This window comes from Leopardus geoffroyi, chromosome D4, assembly GCF_018350155.1.
Source record: "Leopardus geoffroyi isolate Oge1 chromosome D4, O.geoffroyi_Oge1_pat1.0, whole genome shotgun sequence".
NCBI classification, from domain to species: domain Eukaryota; kingdom Metazoa; phylum Chordata; class Mammalia; order Carnivora; family Felidae; genus Leopardus; species Leopardus geoffroyi.
In genome coordinates, this window is record NC_059342.1 from 32,391,011 (window position 1) to 32,409,827 (window position 18,817).

At 40.8% G+C, this 18,817-nt stretch overlaps 1 protein-coding gene across 2 annotated transcripts in view; it reads right to left on the reverse strand.

Moving 5' to 3' along the window:
• GLDC (glycine decarboxylase) overlaps positions 1–18,817 on the reverse strand; it is a 100,553-nt gene that overhangs the window by 75,151 nt on the left and 6,585 nt on the right. For both annotated transcript variants that reach the window (XM_045467470.1, XM_045467471.1), the window contains exon 3: positions 3,485–3,620. In XM_045467470.1, the coding sequence (XP_045323426.1) occupies positions 3,485–3,620 (136 nt within the window). The remainder of the gene's footprint in view (positions 1–3,484; positions 3,621–18,817) is intronic.

Below are 18,817 nucleotides of genomic sequence, written 5' to 3' on the forward strand. Positions count from 1 at the left end.
ATGGCCACCAAGAGTGAAGGACCCTGGCCACTATTCAGAAATGCTGAAGTTCATTCATGTACTTTTGAGGCTTATTTTGTAAGGGGAAAGAGAGACAGACCATTTGCATTTGGAGTTTATCATTCAAACTTTTATCAAAACCATAGTGGAAAACATGCCTCAGCAATGCAAATACATTCTCTCACACATACCAAAAGCAAAGCAACAACAACAAAACACAAACAACTCTACCTCTTTGATAGTTCTTTCCTGTTCTCTTACTAATGAAGGAATGGAGCATGTTCAAACTAAAAGCTGTGGCCAGGGATCTGGCACCTATAATGATGGGACACAAGTAACTGCATCTAGGACAAAGCACTCTGAGCAACCAGGTCTGCTTTGCATTCATGCAAAAGCAGAAAATGATGCAAAGGTGCTGTGCTCCCATACATCCAGGATAACTTCTGTGCTGGCCCACACAAATGCCTTTTTCCTCAGAACTACAGGTCTGGACTTGAGGCAGCAGATAACTGTCATCTGTACTGATAGCGAAACACACCTCCAGCCCCTCACAGACTCAAACACACAGAAACCAGTTATGCTTGTGGGTGGTATGCAGGCAAGTATAAGTTCCCATGTCATAAACAGTAGCCACAGCAGGTTTATTCCTGGTGCTAAGAACACTTTGTGCAAAGTTTAAGTAGGACATTTTCAAAATGCCAAAATTGTCAAAAAATTTGTATTCTTAGATGGGTCTGCATCTTTGTATGTGTGTGTGCATATGTGCGTGTATGTGGTGTGGTATGTGTACAAGAGGTAGCTCGATGTTTTAAGGAGAGAATGAGGGGGTAGGGAGGGAGTGAGCAGGATCTCAGTGGAATCAGGGAAATGAAAAATTACAAAAATCAGAAAGGAGTGTGAACTCATCTGGTTGTGCTAACTGGTGCTCAGAAGTTAGCTCTTTCCCTCCCACAGAGGGCCCTATCTTCATGTGCTGACTACAACAAAACAGTACATTTTTTGGCAGCTCCTGAGTTTTTGGGGGGTATGAGGGTTACATATTTGTCTTTAAGGTAAAAAAAATGGATTAATCAATGTCTCAATAGTCTGTCCTAGGGTGGCGGGTAAAGAGCCACTTATATAAAGCCATTATATAGAAATGAGAATTCTGATCACTGAGAATTCAAATTAAATTTAAAATTTATTGCTGTGGAGCATGTCCTTTGGTATTTCAAAAGCTCACGTTGGGGCAACTTATGATTTCCCATAGAGAAGCCTACCTTCCCTTTACTAAAGTTGATTTTTTTACATATGCTAACCTAAAAGACAATCTTTACATCTTGCTATAATTACCTTTGAATTGCAGAGGCAATTGCTTAATCTATCCTCACATGATAATTGGTAGTACTAGAAATTAAAGTTACCTCTTATATCATCAGGTGCCAAGCATTGAAACTTGTTTTAAATTTTTTTTTTTACTGTTTTGTTTTTTTTTTTTGAGAGAGAGAGAGAGAGAGTGTGTGTGAGCTAGGGAGGGGCAGAGAGAGAGGGAGACACAGAATCTGAAGCAGGCTCCAGGCTCTGAGCTGTCAGCACAGAGCCTGACATGGGACTTGAACTCAGAATTGTGAAATCATGACCTGAGCTGAAGTCAGAGGCTTAAAGGACTGAGCCACCTAGGCGCCCTAGGAAATTGAATTTTATCTGCCATTTCCTCCTTTTCTTTGTTCTCCATATCACTATGGAGGGGAGGGTGAAATTGGGGCTCCAGGAAACTGAGTAAATAGGTTTCTAGAGATTAGGCTTTGATAAGATTGCCTTTTTCTTATAATTTACTAAGATATTGAGCAGTGTAGTAGCAGAAAGAGGGAGACAGAGGATCCAAAACAGTCTTCATGCTGTGAGTGCAAAGCCCGATACAGAGCTTGAACTCACAACCCTGAGATCGTGACTGAGCTGAAATCAAGAGTCGACCCTTAACCAACTGAGCCACCCAGGTGCCCCTTGAAACTTATTTTTAAATATTAACTGGCACTATATATATTAATGTAAAACCATGTTAATTTACTCAATTTTTCAGCTTGTACTTCCTGGTATGTCTGTGTAAGAAGCCAATTGTGTATTATTACAGTTTCAGGTTATTTATATTTGATGTTTTATAAAACTCAAGTACAGCTATGCTTATGGACCAAAGAAATGGCATCTGCATACTTGTTATACGTGCCTACATAATTAAAAAAAAAAAAAGTTATTTCTTACAGCAACTAACTCAAAAAAAAAAGTCATCTGGGAATTATCATTGCCTCCACACTTCTGTTTCTACACCAGAAATAAGTGCATACATTCCTTTTGAGACATCAATTGAAATACAATTTCATATTCAAACATTCACACTTCAAATAAAGTGTATGCAATGATAGTGATCCAAAACCAAGAGAAAGAAAGGCCCAGGCATCCCCATCTTTCCTCCTCTATAGTCAGATAATATTACCCACTGGGCAGAAGCAGCAGATGGCCTGGTCTGCTCTCAGGCTCCTTTGGAGCCATGACCTCTGCCTATCAAGAAATATCCAAGGTGTTTTCTTATTTAGTTTTGAGATGTGAACCTCTGTTTTGTTCTTCCTATCATACAGCCAACTGCAATGGAAAATAGCAAAATAGCATGAATGTGGACTTGGGTGTTTTCCTTAAGTGTTGGGGAAACACTTTCAGAGTTGTGCAAACAGTAGCAGCAAGAGTGGGCAGAACAGGGGAACACACACACACACACACACACACACACACACACACACACTAGCACGCACACCCCTAGAATAGGAATGAGTTTCCTAATTGGTGAGATAAGAACAGAGCAAGCAACTGAGTATGTGCAGCTCCATCCCTTCTTTTACTGTTTGTAGAAGAGCCTGTTCACAGAATACATGTGTTCTCTTTCGCTACAAAGTGTTAAATAATGAAGCTGATATTTTAATCTCCATTTACCTAATACTATGTCTGCTTTTGCCATTGATTATGAACACAGAATATTGGGGGAAGGAGGTAAAGGACACTCCTAAAATCCTGAGAAGGCAATGGACTAAGATTCAGACTCACAGACATAGGCTTAAAAAAAAAAAAAAAAAGACATAACCTTAAAATCACAGTGTCTCCGAAGTATAAAGCCCTGAATCTGTCCACCTACAAGTTGACATCTTGCTCAATGTGCTTACAAAGACAGAATGAACATTATATTGGAACAGATTAACACCATCGACATTTTAGAGCTCTAGAATGTTTTAAGGGAATAAAAGTGGGAAGAACCTCAACATTTTCTTTACATTTAAGTAAGAAAATTTCCCAAACCAGAGAAAGCCCGGTAGGTTCCTGAAGGTTAGAGACAACACAGGAGTGTGGGTGTTAGTGTATAAGTTCTGATGCTCCAAGGGGGAGGAGGGCATGGGAAAATGGAGGGGAATAATGCAAATCAAAACACAGTACTCCTGTATTCAATCAACTAATACATTACCATCCTGCATTCTCCAGTAAGTTCCGCAAAATCGTCTGTGGCACAGAGCAGTTATAATAGCCCATGCCCATATACGATCTCCAGATCTGGTTTTTGCTGGAAATGGCATGCAGAGTTGTAAGGATTTCATTTTCACCTGATTGTAAGAAAGAGAAATATTATAGGCAAAAAATATCACAAAAGAGAGCTTTAATTACAGTTGAAGACCTTTATTTCATTTGAATATACCCTATATATGAAAACAGCTATCTGGAAAATATAAGAATCAATCCCTTAACAACACTAAGGACTAAATGTAGAAATCTCAAAAATCCACAAAATAGTACTCAATTACTCCTCAAAGTTGGTTCCTCACAATTTTTTTTTGGCTCCCCTTTTTTGGCTTTGTTAGAATTACCCAATTTTAATACTTGCCTCATTCCAACTTTCCTCTGGTTCCTTTACATTTCTGTGGTATTTACACCAAATAAAAATTCAGTTTTCTCTTAGTAAAGTACTGTTTTCCCTTTTAAATTGCCTTATACCAATATTGGCATAAGTCTTAAAAATACATGACCTATATTTTTCTCTAAAACTCCTCTACTAACTCTGATGCTTTTCCCTTTGTATCACTGACAGGGCTACTTATTTATTTTTTTTAAGGTTATTTATCTATTTTGAGAGAGATAGAGACAGCATGTGCGAGCAGGGTAGAGGCAGAGGGTGGGGGGGAGGGAGAATCCCAAGCAGGCTCTGAGCTGTCAGCGCAGAGTCTGACATGGGGCACGAACTCACGAACCATGAGATCATGACCTGAGCCAAAACCAAGAGTCAGACACTTAACCGACTGAGCCATCCAGGCACCCTTGAAAGGGCTACTTATAAAAAGCTCTTCACCCAACAGTGTAAAATATTAGTTGTCATAAAAGATGTAGTTTAAAAAAAAATGTTTTTAGTGTTTATGCATTTTTGAGAGAGCACGAGCAGGGGAGGGACAGAGAGAGAGAGAGAGACCGAGTCCGAAGTAGGCTCCAGGCTCCCAGCTGTCAGCACAGAGCCCCATATGGGGCTTGAACTCAGGAACTGTGAGATCATGAACTGAGTGATAGTAGAATGCTTAACCAACTGAGCTGCCCAGGCACCCCATAAAAGATGCAGTTTTAACCAGAATTCCCATTACAGCATTTAGATAATTGAAAAGGAAGTACAAAGTTTTTGGTACAGGTGCGACCCTATTTGGGGTCATTCATATAATAATAACAAAATAATAATCGCATCTGACATTTGAGCATTACTCTTTGCCAAGAATTGCACCAAATGCTTTTCATGCAGCTAAGGAATCTAAGGCATGAGCAGGATCACTGGCCCAAGGCTACATGGCTTTTAAATTGAATGGTTACAACCCAGTTTATCTAACTACAGATTCTACACTTTCCCTACTGGACCAGGTACAGACCTGCTACAGGTATAGCACTTATACTAATAGTTTCCAGATACAAATGACCTTACATGGTTCTTTCTCTGCCCTTCTGCATATAGATGCATCATGCTGCTAAAAATTTAACTACTTGGGCAAATGTCTGGCTCTTTTAAGATCTTCTCAGGGACTCAGTCACTTACATCTTAGAATTATCTGATTTTATTGTTACTATATCAGAGAAAAATATACAGCCGTCTCTAAAATGGCCAACTGGCTAGAAGGATGCTTCACTTTCTTTTAACCTTTCTTAACTCTATGTGAATATTACTCTCATTACTCCTTTATCCTCAAAGAAAGCACTTTTACCCTCCAATCTACCTTCCCACTCCACATGCTTTCACAAGAAATATATTTACAAGAAATGTATCATTTTGCCAGACTAAGTTAAAGAAAGAGAAGACAGGGTTTTTTTCTTAATTTGTTTATTTTTGAGAGAGAGAGAGAGAGAGACAGAGCACGAGCAGGGGAGGGGCAGAGAAAAAGGAAGACACAAAATCTGAAACAGGCTCCAGGCTCCAAGCTGTCAGCAGAGTCTGACGCGGGGTTTGAACCCACAAACCATGAGTTCATGACCTGAGCCGAAGTCGGGTGCTTAACTAACTGAGCCACCCAGGTGCACCAAGAGAAGACAGTTTTGTTACATGAGTAAATATCATTCAACTGACTTATGATAGACAACCTTGCCTTATTCCATTGAAAGTCTAGGAATATGTGAAGTTCAATAAACCAATATCTGAGGAGATATAGCATCCTTAGCAATTATGCAAGAAATCCAATCACTTACCAAAGTCTTAGGATAGAGTGATTGAGAAGTCCATTAGGAGCTGGGATAGACTAGCAGTGCCTGGCGGGCACACTATTCAGCAAGGCCAGCTTCAATTAAGATCCTATAAAAGAGGGACGGGTCCCTTTTCCATATTATGTCATGAGGACAAAAGGTCTAGCATCCAAATGAGAACAGTCTGTGAAGGACTTTATCTGTCAAATCAAGAGTTTAACGTTTAGGAGTAACAGAGTACTAAATAATATGATCTTTTCTACATTATAGAAAGAAAATTGTAATGATACTGTGCCTAGGTCAGAGAGGAGACCCTGGAAACAGGGAGGTATGGTAAGAAGCCAGTACATTAGTCCAGGAGGGAGATGGGCAAAGAAGTCCTGTGAACTGTGTCCTAAGATGTTGAAGTCCTAACCCCCGATTCCTGTAAATGTGATCTTATTTGGAAATAGGGTTTAAATAATGTAATCAAATTAAGATGAACTCAGGCTATATTAGGGTCAGCCCTAATTCAATGACTGGTGTCCTTGTAAGAAAAGGGAAATGTGGACATAGAGCAACACATCACCATGTAATGACAGAAGCACTATAGGATCAACAAGCCTTGCTTCTCAAGCTTGACTTTTTTTCTTATTTTAGTGATTAAAGTTTTTCCCCCCCTTAAAAAATTGGACTGAGGATCAAGTGAATTAATGGGAATTGCAGGAAGAGGAACCCCAGAGACATAATAACATGGCTGCAGTCAACTGAGTACTATCCCTCTCTGCTCCCGTAATTTTTCATCTGGAGCTCTCTTGGCTAGTAACCTCTATGCTTCTGGGTCTTCTCTATAATTAATTATTTTGCTCTTCACTTATGCCAGTGGGCCTTTAAATTTCTTCAAGTGTTTCATTCAAGTGTGTAAGGCATAATGGCAGCTATAAGGGATATAGATATCTATCTGAAGACCTTGAACTGATGTGGAATGTGCCAGTGGGTACCTGGCTAGTCTGGGTTCATGTCTTCTTTTCCTAACTGTTTAAGGCATATGGCCAGGACAGGACCAGGGCTTGGGTGGCAGAGGCTGCTGGAAAGAGGGGAGCTGGGCTCTAGTTGAGGCACCCACTGGGCTCTACCCTGGACAGCTCTGCTAAGAGGTATGAGAGAATGGGTTTTCCTGCAGAAGGAAAAATCAGATCCCTCCACCATTCTAGCTGAGATTTTGGGGTCTCCAGATACATTATCAGCATCCCTCATAACTGCCACTATCTCTTACACACTACACACACACACACACACAGACACACACACACACATACACACAATACCCAGAGCATGAAAATGATCAAACTTGAGACAATGAAGTTTCTAATCCTATAACAGATTTATTCTAGTCCTCACTGGACCAAACTGCCAAAGCACTCATGTGCTCTACCACTATTCAGCTTGGGGCTAACACAAATGTTCCTCATTTGGCTCTCATCATAGCTGGTCTTTACAATCAATTTTACCTTCTCTTGGGAAGAAAGTGAGTTAATAGAATGAGCAGTCCTCTGTACACCAAGCTAATTGACACTGCTGAGACATCAAGAGTAGGGTAGTTACTTGGCCACACTTTCAAAGTGAGAATGGTGTGGAAGTCTTTCTCATTCTCTCATCCGTTGTTCATCCTGAAGACACTTCCCACCTGGAGACCAAGGCAGTTTGTGACTTGAAGAACAAAGCTGCTCCTTTATTGTGATAAAATCAAGACCTCAGGCTGCATCAATCACATATCATAAAAAACATTCCCAGACACACAGCTTAGTGGGTAAGTGCCTGAATTGTTTCAAATGTCTGTTCACTGCTCACCATTTCTCATACCCACTAATGAAATCTCACTTTGGCCCAATTAGCAAAAGAGCCAACCCCATGTATTTAGGAGTCCAGAATTTGAATTACTATGTTAAATGATGCCAACCAAGATCCAATGGACATTGAGAAAAGGAGGAAAGAGGAAAGGTCCACAATTAGAGATCTACCTACTGAACCTATCTCAAATGGAACCTAGCAGAATCAGTCTCTAAGGGCAAGTTTTGGGGCATGATTGGTCTAAATAATAGCCAAAATCCTAAGCATGCAAATCTACCACTGCACTTCACACTAGATTTAGATTCCTTTCTCTCTTGGAACAGAATTCCTTTCTAGGGAAAATAGTGTAGGATCTATAACTGTAAAGTGGCAGTCTTTTCCCCCTACCTAGTAAGAGAAGCATTATAAAGAGGCAGTTGTGCCATCCAAACCTTGGGCAGCATGGCCCAAGGAGAGCTCTGTGGACAAGACAGAGAGGAAAAAGATTCCATCTCCCCCAGAGCAAACCACACAACAGTGCACATTCCTCACTCTTCCTTCCAATGTGACAAAAACAGCTTCCTTCTGTAACCAGACCCAATTCCAGTAACTGTTTTCCTTAATGAGAATGGCAGTGAAACTAGGGGGGAAATGAGACAGAAAGAGAAAGGGAGTGTCCATTAAGAAACACTTGGAGACAAGTGTCATTCTTCAAATGCTTGCCTATAGCCTCCCAGGGGAGCAGCTAGTCTCACTATTGTGCCCCTCCCCACCCCCAGCCATGAAAGTCCCCAGGCAATCCTTCAGGAATTCAAGCAGTAAGTTCTTTTCTTATGGAACAAACCCTGCTTCTGACCTTGTTTACTAGTCTGCCTCTGAGCATTGCATAATGCCCTGGTTCTAATGTACCAAGAACAGAGTTCAGTGGCCTGAGCCCTGAGTCCCTAAGAATCTACAGGTGGGTCTCACACTGATCCTCTTGCTGTTCCTCTTTGCAAAATTCAGAATGAACACTTTCTTGTTACATAATTCCATGTAAGAGACTTTCCAATAGTGACTCCCTTCTGTCACCAGCACATAAAATATCAAGGAGGGCTTTGTACTAACCACTACACTAAATAAATACTTTCTAACAGGAATAAACTAATTTAGCTATTAAATACTCAATGCACTCTAGGCCCAGATTATAATTTTTCATGTGTGTGAATTTTGACAAAAATTGGAAAAATATCATTAGAATAAGACAGGCAGGCTGTATGGGTTAATATTCTTGTGGCTTCAAAACACATGCATACACACAGTTCCCTCTTATGCTTTAACCTATCACCCGTAACACATAACCCCATGATTACTTTTTGTGTCAGTTATATGAAAAAAAATGTATCCATGCTTTGCTTCTGGTTTTTGACAATCTAAAAATATTAGGCATAAGTTTCCATCAAGAGTATATATGATTCTGCCATTTATATTAAAAAGAGAATACAGGGGCGCCTGGGTGGCGCAGTCGGTTAGGCATCCGGCTTCAGCCAGGTCACGATCTCGCGGTCCGTGAGTTCGAGCCCCGCGTCAGGCTCTGGGCTGATGGCTCAGAGCCTGGAGCCTGTTTCCGATTCTGTGTCTCCCTCTCTCTCTGCCCCTCCCCCGTTCATGCTCTGTCTCTCTCTGTCCCAAAAATAAATAAACGTTGAAAAAAAAAAAAATTTAAAAAAAAAAAAAAAAAAAGAGAATACATATGTATATGCAATCTATTAACAGTATCTCTTGAATGATTCTCAAGAAACTAATAAGAGGAGACTGAAGGGGTCTTGCTTTTCCCTATTTATCTTTGTTTTAAAATTTTGGACAATATTTCTATAATACTCAAAAACTAAAAATTAAATTAAAATGTTATGTGCAGAACAAAATCCTTCTTGGTGAAATCTATGAACGCAGACACCTATCAGTTCCCACAGTGGCCAAAAGTCCACAGAGCATTTTCCGAGAAATTCAGCAGCACCCAACGCAGAACAGTCACTCAACCAGTGTCAGAGCCTCCCTCCCACTCCCTGCGCTTCGTGTACTTGGCAAGATACTCAGAAAAGGTCGCCAAGGAAATCATCAGGACTGAAAACCAACACAGTCATATTTGAATTTGCCCAGAAAGACCTTTTTCTGCCAGAGACTGAAGGGGAAAGCTGGGGCCAGCATGATAAGACACAGAATGCCTTAGCATATTTTTCTTGCCAACCTGCAGATCCTTGGCTTCAAAGCTGCTCAGAAAACAATTGGGTAGGGTCGAAGGTCTCAATCAAGATAAACAGACCATGAATATTCAGATAGCATTTGTCAGGACATTTTTGGATTTTCTGAATGGAAGCTGGAGTTTGTATACAAATTCCATGCTAATCTGTAGCCTTTCGGTAGCATCACCTAATCATTTGCAGCACCCCTCTCCCTCCCCCATAACACCCTGGCTTCAACCCACTTACCCAGCCCATAAACCCTACTCCCTCTTGTCAAGTTTCCTCCCCACCAATGAAAGATAGTTTCACAACCAAAGTCTGTGAATTACAGAATCTCTTTATTCCAGGAAGGTAAACCAATTCATAAGCTCTGTGTAGTGTAGAAAAATGCATGGAAACTCTTTGAATTGGAAACTCTTTGAGACTGGCAGAGGGACACCCACCCTACATGACAAGATGTGGTTGGGACAGCACCATGCAGGCCTGACTTGGGGCTCTGATCCACTTGGCCCTAATCCTGCCAGGTTCTTCCCCATCTTCTTTCTAAGTTAATTAACACACCATCACACCCAGACCCTCATTACCCTCAGGGGTTAGAGCCATCCAGCAGGTACCTCCAAAGTCAAAAGGAGCTGAGGCAAGTTCAATCTTTGTTTGCAATGGCTCTTTGGTCCCTTGTCTCCACAGGAGACAGCTCTTCCCCTACAGCTCTTCTTTTCACTCAAAACATATATAAGATTCAAGATCTTACTACTAGCTGTAAGAAAACCAGAACAACATCCCACAGTGGGGAGGTGAAGAGAAAGGGCACCATGTCTCCTATTTTCTCCTCAGCCTTGGGTCACACTACTTTCTGTGAGAGGCCTCCTCCACCACATCTTTTCATTTTATCTATGAACATTTTTTAAAGAAATATACAGAGAAACATTACAATTCATATTTATCTGGAATGCCAGTTTACCTATATAATCAGGCCAAATGGTAAATTTGAAATCAGAATCAGAGTGCAAGTCCTGGATTATTTGTTTTTCCTCATTGCTGCCTTGCGGGGACATTGTTATAGCCAGCAGAACAAAACCAAGGGAAGAATATGTTCTAGGAGTCCAATTCAAACAATTTAACATGCTTGCAGGAAAGAGATCATTTTTTATAGATCAAAGGAATAGGCATAGGGAGAAATTTATAGTCCAACCCAGAACCTTACCCACTAAATTATAATCTCTTTATGAGCAGGGGCATAGCGGGTTGCTAGGCACATAGTAAGTGCTCAGAAAATATGGGTGGATCAAGGTGTTGCAATGAAAACTCACCTAAACTCCCACATATAGCTAGCTCAATATTCACAATAAATAATCACCCATCACAGAATCCCATGATGACAAATCAATGCACAAACTGTTCTCACATTTAGTTCAACTGCATCCTTAAAAGTTTGGGCTTCAGAGAAACGTTTATAAATGGAAATTCAGCTATTAAGCAAGTTCTGTGAAATAATGCACTACATTAACTCATTAATGCAATAATTTCAGAACCTCAGAAATTGTATTTCTTCATTGCTTAATCAGTATGTTGATGCTCTAGATATTGAGAATCCTTACTAAAATTGTTTACATTTTTGTAAAAATACTGTTTATGTGTGTGTAAAATTATGAGGTTTCTTCCTACACAGATGTTCACAATAGCTATTCTGGACCTTCCCACTTTTCTTTAATGTTCAGTCTCCCACTTCCTGTCTCTTACTCAGATCATCAGACAGGCAAACTCTCAACACTTACTTCAGAATGTCCTTACACCCTCAGGTGGACTTTATTCCCTTTTATGCCTAAGAAAGGTCCAGAATATGACAATAGGGCACAGAACACCCTACCTCCAGCCTTTGGAATTATTTCTCCTCAGACTGTTCTGCCTCCCTTCTACATGCTCTATTTCCCAACATCCTGGCTTCCACATTTCTTCCCATATTCCATCTCTAGGAAATCTCACTCCCATGAATTCATTTAGAAGACTCACGAAATCTGGAACTCCATCTCTCAACTCATGTTTCTGACTATTGCTTCAACATTTCCAAATGCATGTTCCATGAACACCTCAAACACAACTCTGCTCAAACAAGAGCATAATCTCTACTTCCTCCAGTACCCTCTTCTTCTCCTGTTCCTTCTCTTAATAAGATGACATCACCTCAAGACATTCAGCCTAGAAATTGACTGACAGTCCGCCTGCTGTGTCTCTGGATCAACCAGCATGTTTATACTGAAACCATAATCCCCATAGGCTACTCCCAGTCAATTACTAACAACAGCAAGAGAACTAATGCAGGCCCATTCTTGCAAGCTGTGGGACCCCCTCCCATGGGCAACTTTGACTCAAGGACTCTCATTTGGACTGACCAAAAGTTTCTTAGATCTGCGATGCAGTCTAAGAGTTTCCTAGCCATTTCTCCTTCCATCCCTCTCCCTTTCCACCAGGGTCAGATCTGCATCACAGTCTAAAAGTTCCCCTGCCTTCTCTTGTTCCCACTCCCAGTAAATTTCTTGCATATCTAATATTGTCCTGGTGAGTATTTCTTGGTGGACCTGAATGAATGCACATTTAAAATCTCACCTCTAAACTCTCCAATCTCCCAGCTGGTCTCCTTGCCTCTGATATCAGAGGCACTCTGCAAAACACAGTCATGTCACTTCCCTCTGTAATAACTGTTATTATCTTCTCATTAGAGAGAAAAAATAAATCCTTTATCATGGCTCTGAGCCCCCCCCATACCTTGTTTTCTATGCCTTTTGGCAGCCTGATATTCTACATACATGGTCATTCACCATATCAAAATAACCATGTTATCTCTATACCTCCATGTCTCTGCTCATGTCTTAACTTCAGCCAAAGCATTCTTCCTAATTTACAGATCTCACTGCTACTCAATATCTATCTCCCTATTATTTATAACCTATAGTCAGGGTCATATCTTTATCATCCTTTACCCCTTGATTCTTACCCTCAGTGCCTAAATGGTAACTTATCTTCAATAGAAGCTTCCCAATAAATGAGAAATGGAAGCAGACGGAGGAAGCTGTAAAATTAGCTTTGATGATAGCTTATAACCCATTGGTGACAAAGGTGAGTAGATGGGGACATTTAGTGTATGGGCAAATGGACCTGTGTACCATAATAGTCCTTAGGAGTAACACTATATTTACAATATAGTGATACAATATGACTGATTTCATTTTGATAACATTGAATAATTGTAACAGATAAAATTATTTATAATTTATGATAGAAATATGTGCTAATTTGGATGAATGTGGTAGTTTAAAAATGTCTGCAGGGAGGGGCGCCTGGGTGTCTCAGTCAGTTAAGCTTCTGACCTTGGCTCAGGTCATCAAGCCCCATGTCGGGCTCTGTTCTCTGACAGCTGAGCCTGGAGCCTGCTTCAGATTCTATGTCTCCCTCTCTCTCTGCCCCATCCCTGCTTGCATTCTGTCTCTCTGTCTCTCAAAATTGAATAAACATTTAAAAAAATTTTTTTTCAATGTCTGCAGGGGAAAAAAATGTCTTCAAGATATTTTTAGGGCAGTGAAACTATTCTGTATGATACTATAGAGGTAGACACATCATTATACATTTCTCCAAATCCATAGAATGTACAACACCAAAAGTGAACCTTAATGTAAACTATGAACCTTGGGTGTTGATGTGTCAATGGAGGTTCATCAGTTGTGACAACTGTATCACTTTGGGGGTGGGGTATATTGATAATGGGGGAGGCTATCTCGAGGCAGGAGGTATGTGGGAACTCTGTGCCTTACACTTAATTTTGCTCTGAACCTAAAAGTGATCTAAAAATTAAGTCTAGGGGCACCTGGGTGGTTCAGTCGGTTGGGCGGCCAAGTACGGCTCAGGTCATGATCTCGCGGTCTGTGAGTTCAAGCCCCACATCGGACTCTGTGCTGACAGCTCAGAGCCTGGAACCTGCTTCCTATTCTGTGCCTCCCTCTCTCTCTGCCCCTTCCCTGCTTGGTCTCTGTCTCTGTCTCTCTCTCTCAAAAATAACATTAAAAATTTTTTTTTCAAGATAAATAATTAAGTCTAGTAAAAAAATACATCTGTACATTCTTTTTAAGTCCTGCTTTCAAAGCGTGGAGGAATAGCATATCCCCTAGGTCCTCCATTGTTGTAAATGGCACGATCCCATCCATTTTGTGTGTATGTGTGTGTATACACATATATACCATGTCTTCCCTGTTCATTTTTTTTATTCCACTGTGTGTATGTGTATGTATACACACATATACCATATCTTCCCTATTCATTTTGTCAGTGGACACAGGTTACTTCCATATCTTAGCTATTGTAAATAATGCTGTGCTAAACATAGGGGTGCATGTCTTTTCAAATTAGTGTTTTCATTTCCTTTGAGTAAATACCCACTAGTGGAATTATTAAATCATGACATTTCTATTTTGAAGTTTCTTTGGAAAGTTCATACTGTTTTCCAGAGTAGCTGCACCAATTTACATTCCCGCCAACAGTGTAAAAGTGTTCCTTTTTCTTTATCCACATCTTTGCCAACACTTGTCATTTGTTGTCTTTTTTATTTTAGCCATTCTGACAGGTATAAGGTGATACCTCATTGTGGTTTTGATTTGCAGTTCCCTGATTATTAGTGATGTTGAACATCTTTTCATATGCCTGTTGGATATCTGTATTTCTTCTTTGGAAAAATGTCTACTCAGGTCCTCTTCCCCAGATTAATTTAATCTGATTGTTTTTTAGTATTGAGTTGTATAACTTCTTTATGTTTTGGATATATTATGCTAAGTAAAATAAATCAGACTGAGAAAGACAAATACCATATGATTCCACTCTTTAGCAGAATCTAAAAAAATAAAACGAATGAGTAAACAAAAAATAGAATCAGACCTATAAATACAGAGAACAAATTTGACTGATGGTTGTCAGAGGGGATGGAGGGGAAGGGAGTGGGCAAAATGGGTGAAGGGGAGCAGAAGATACAGGCTCTCAGTTATGGAATGAGTATGGCATGAGAATAAAAGTCACAGCATAAAGAATATAGTCAATGATATAAGGAATAGCACTGTATGGTGACAGATGGTAACTGCACTTGTGGCGAGCACAGCAGAATGTATAGAGTTGTCCAATCACTATGATGTACACCTGAAACTAATGTAACATTATGTGCCAACTATATTCAAATTAAAAAAAAAAAGCACACGTTTTTAAGTGAACGTTAATCCCCCTTCCCTTGAATTCAGGCCAGACTTAATAACTCATTCTAATCAATAGAAAGTGGTGTTAAGTGATGCTAGAGGAATTCCAAGATTATGTCATCAAAAGGATAGCTTCTGCCTGGCTTTCTTTCTCTCTTGAATCACTGGCTCCGGGGGAATTCATCTGTCATGTGAAGACACTTAAGCAGCCCTTGGGAGAGACTCATGTGGGGATGAACTAAGATCTCCCACACAGACAGCACCAACTTGCCAGCAGTTGTGAGTGAGCCACCTTGCAAGTGGCTCCTCCAGGCCTAGATGAGCATCCACCAATATGTGGCAGCAATATCATAAAAGACTCTGAGCCAGGACCATCCAGCTTGGCTGCTCCTGGATTCTTGACCCACAGAAACAGTGAGGATAATAAATGTCCAATAAATATTTAAGCCATGGAGTTTTACAGTAACTTCTTATACAGCAAGAGATAAAGGATATAGTAGCTTCCTCCCCCGCTCCCCAGCCCCCACCACCAAAAAGTCAGTTTTTAAAATATTTTAAACAAGTAATTTCAGGGGCACCTGGGTGGCTCAGTCAGTTAAATATCCCATGCAGCAGCGGTTGTGAGATCAAGTCCCTGAGATAGAGCCCCAAGGCCAGCTCTGCACTGGGCGTGGAGCCTCCTTAAGATTCTCTCCCTCCCTTTGCCCTTCTGGGGTGATGGTGGGGTTCGTGGGGTTTGGAGCTGAAGGCCAAGAATTCTTGAAGACATCTGGTGCAAAAAGGTGATTTTATTGAAGCACAGGGACAGGACCCGTGGGCAGGAAGAACTGCACTGGGGTTGTGGAGTGTAACTGGTTACAAACCATGGATTTGGGGAAGGTAAAGTCCACAGGCAAGTTTCCACTGAGACTTCCACATGCTAAAGACTCACAGATGACTGGAGGCCTAGCTATTGTCAAACTAAATTTGTTTCTCCCCCTAGCAAAGCATTAACATGAACACAGTAGGGAGTTCCTGGAGAAATGTTATACTCTTATATTTGCCACAAGTATTTGTCAATGGGCTGCAGGTTATAAGGACATTTAGTTTTATCTGCCCTTGCCTTCTCCTTTGTTCCCCATATCACGATGGAGGGGTGATGTCAGGGCTCCAGGAAACTCAGTCTACAGGTTACTGGAGATTAGGCTATTGATGGGATTGCCTTTTTCTGGTAAACTGGTGTACTCTTTATCAGTTTAACCATTTGTTTTGTCCTTTCCTTTGTCCTTGTGATGAGGGAGGATGGGGCAAGCTGAGGGCAAAGTGCAGGCTAACAGCACCCTCCCCACCCCAGGTGGGTTGTGTATGATAATCCTTGGACACTCTAGGCTCCCAAAACAGGAAAGGACAAAAAAACCCAAATGGTAAACTGATAAGAATCTCCACCAGTTTACCAGAAAGAGGCAATCCCATCATTTCCTAAAGTCCAGGAATCCTTACTGTCTTAATGTTAATGCTTTGCTAGAGGGAAAAACCTTAGCCTGACAAAGCTAGGCCTCCAGAAAGTCTTTAGCATGTTAAAGTCTCTTTGGAAACTGCCCCTGACTCCATAAAATGGTCACCCTCCACCCCCGCACTTATAGTGCAGCTCTTCCTCTTCAAGAATTCTTTCTTGGTCTTCAGCTCCAGAGCTCACGAACCCCCCATTACCCCAAAACTTTATCACTTGGGCAGCCAGAAGTGCCTGAGGAGTATCACCCATAATCCCACTTGGGGGAGGGGGGGGTGCTAGCTTGTATTTTGCCCTCAACCTGCCTCACACTCCATCTATATCATTTAAACTTTACTGTTTTTAAGTTTATTTTTATTATTTATTTTGAGAGAGAGAGAGTAGGGGAGAGACAGAAAGGGAGAGAGAGATAATGCCAAGCAGGCTCCTCACTGTCAGTGCTGAGTTGGAGGCGGAGCTTGATCCCACAAACCATGACCTGAGCCTAAATCAAGAGACACTCAACCAACTGAGCCACCAGGCGCCCCAATAAGCAATTTCATTTATATAAAATGTTTGATGATGCTGGATGAATTCCATTATCCATTAGCAAGATGAAAAGGAAAAGTTGTTTTTATATGTTATGTTTTTTTCCCAGTCACAGGACCTATTTTATTTGGGCTCTCATCAGCATGTTTACATGTTTGTATCCTTTATATGTCAATAAATAAGCCCCAAACATTTTAATGCTAAAAATGGTCAATTTATAAAGACTGAATTTCAACTTTGTATTCTAATTTTAAAAAGGGAAAAAACTGGGGTGGCTGGGTGGCTCAGTCAGTTAAGTAAGTGTATGACTTCAGCCTTAATTCCTGATCTCACAGTTCTTGAGTTTGAGCCCCACATTGGGTTATCTGCTGTCAGCACAGAGCCAGTTTCGGATCCTCTGTCCCCTTCTCTCTGCCCCTTCCTCACTGGTTCTATCTCAAAATAAATAAATAAACTTTAAAAAATAAATATAAAAAGTGAAAAAACTGATTATAATTTATTTCAGGACACATCCCTTTTATAATATTTTCATTTCTCAACTTCTATTGGGATACACCTCCACATATTTAACTGAAATATCCCTGTGGTAATAATAAAAACTATATATGGTCTTTGTCTTTGGAATTTCTTGAGTAATGGGATTCCTTTGTTATTCATAAGAAGCCCTTGTAAAAAGTCACATTTATGCTAATGAAGTGTTTTAGGGTGGTGTCCCTAAAAAGCCTCAGGATGGGGCTGGTTAGAAAGACCTAAAAAGACCTAGTGATAAGAGGGTGGGAATTTTCTTGGCCTCACCCACAGACCTCTGAGGAGAGGAAGGGGTGGGGGTGGGAGGCTACAGATTAATCTCGGACAAAATTTGATGAGCTTCTAGGATGGCTAATGCATCCACATGCTGAGAGGGTGGTGAACCCCAAGTTCCACAAGGGAAGAAGCTCCTGTGCTCAAAACCCTTATGGACCTCACCCTATGTACCTCTTCATCTGGTGACTCATCTGTATCTTTTATAATATCCTTTAAAATAAACCGGTAAACATATGAAATGTTTCTGAGTTCTGTGAGCTGCTCTAGCAAATTAATCAAACCCATGAAGGGGATTGTGGGAATCTCCAATTTATAGCTTGTTGGTCAGAAGCACAGGTGGACTTGGGATTGGCATCTGAAGAAGAGGCAGTTTTGTTATTGAGTCCTTAATCTGTAGCATATTATGCTACCTCCAGGTGGATAGTGTCAGAATTGAGTTAAATTTGTAGAACACCTAAAGAATTGCTTTTGTCATGTTGGAACATACACTAGAATCCCTGAGTGATTAACATAATTATTCTGATTAAGATTACATGAGCAGGGGCGCCTGGGTGGCGCAGTCGGTTGGGCGTCCGACTTCAGCCAGGTGAGGATCTCGCGGTCCGTGAGTTCGAGCCCCGCGTCGGGCTCTGGGCTGATGGCTCAGAGCCTGGAGCCTGTTTCCGATTCTGTGTCTCCCTCTCTCTCTGCCCCTCCCCCGTTCATGCTGTGTCTCTCTCTGTCCCAAAAATAAATAAACGTTGAAAAAAAAAATTAAAAAAGATTACATGAGCAGAACTACAACAACATTAAAATACTTCCCTAATTATGCTCTTCATGCTGCATTTGCCATTTTCGGTTCTCAGTGAAGATACTGCCTTTATTCCTTTGCATTTTTCCCATTTTATATGAAGTATTTTTACACACCAAAAGAACAGTCAATGTAAAGGTATTGTCTTTGCTTCTAACTGGAGAAGATATATTTCAACTCTTTATGTTGTTCCAGAAATCCCATTTCTCCATCCAACTGCTGAATA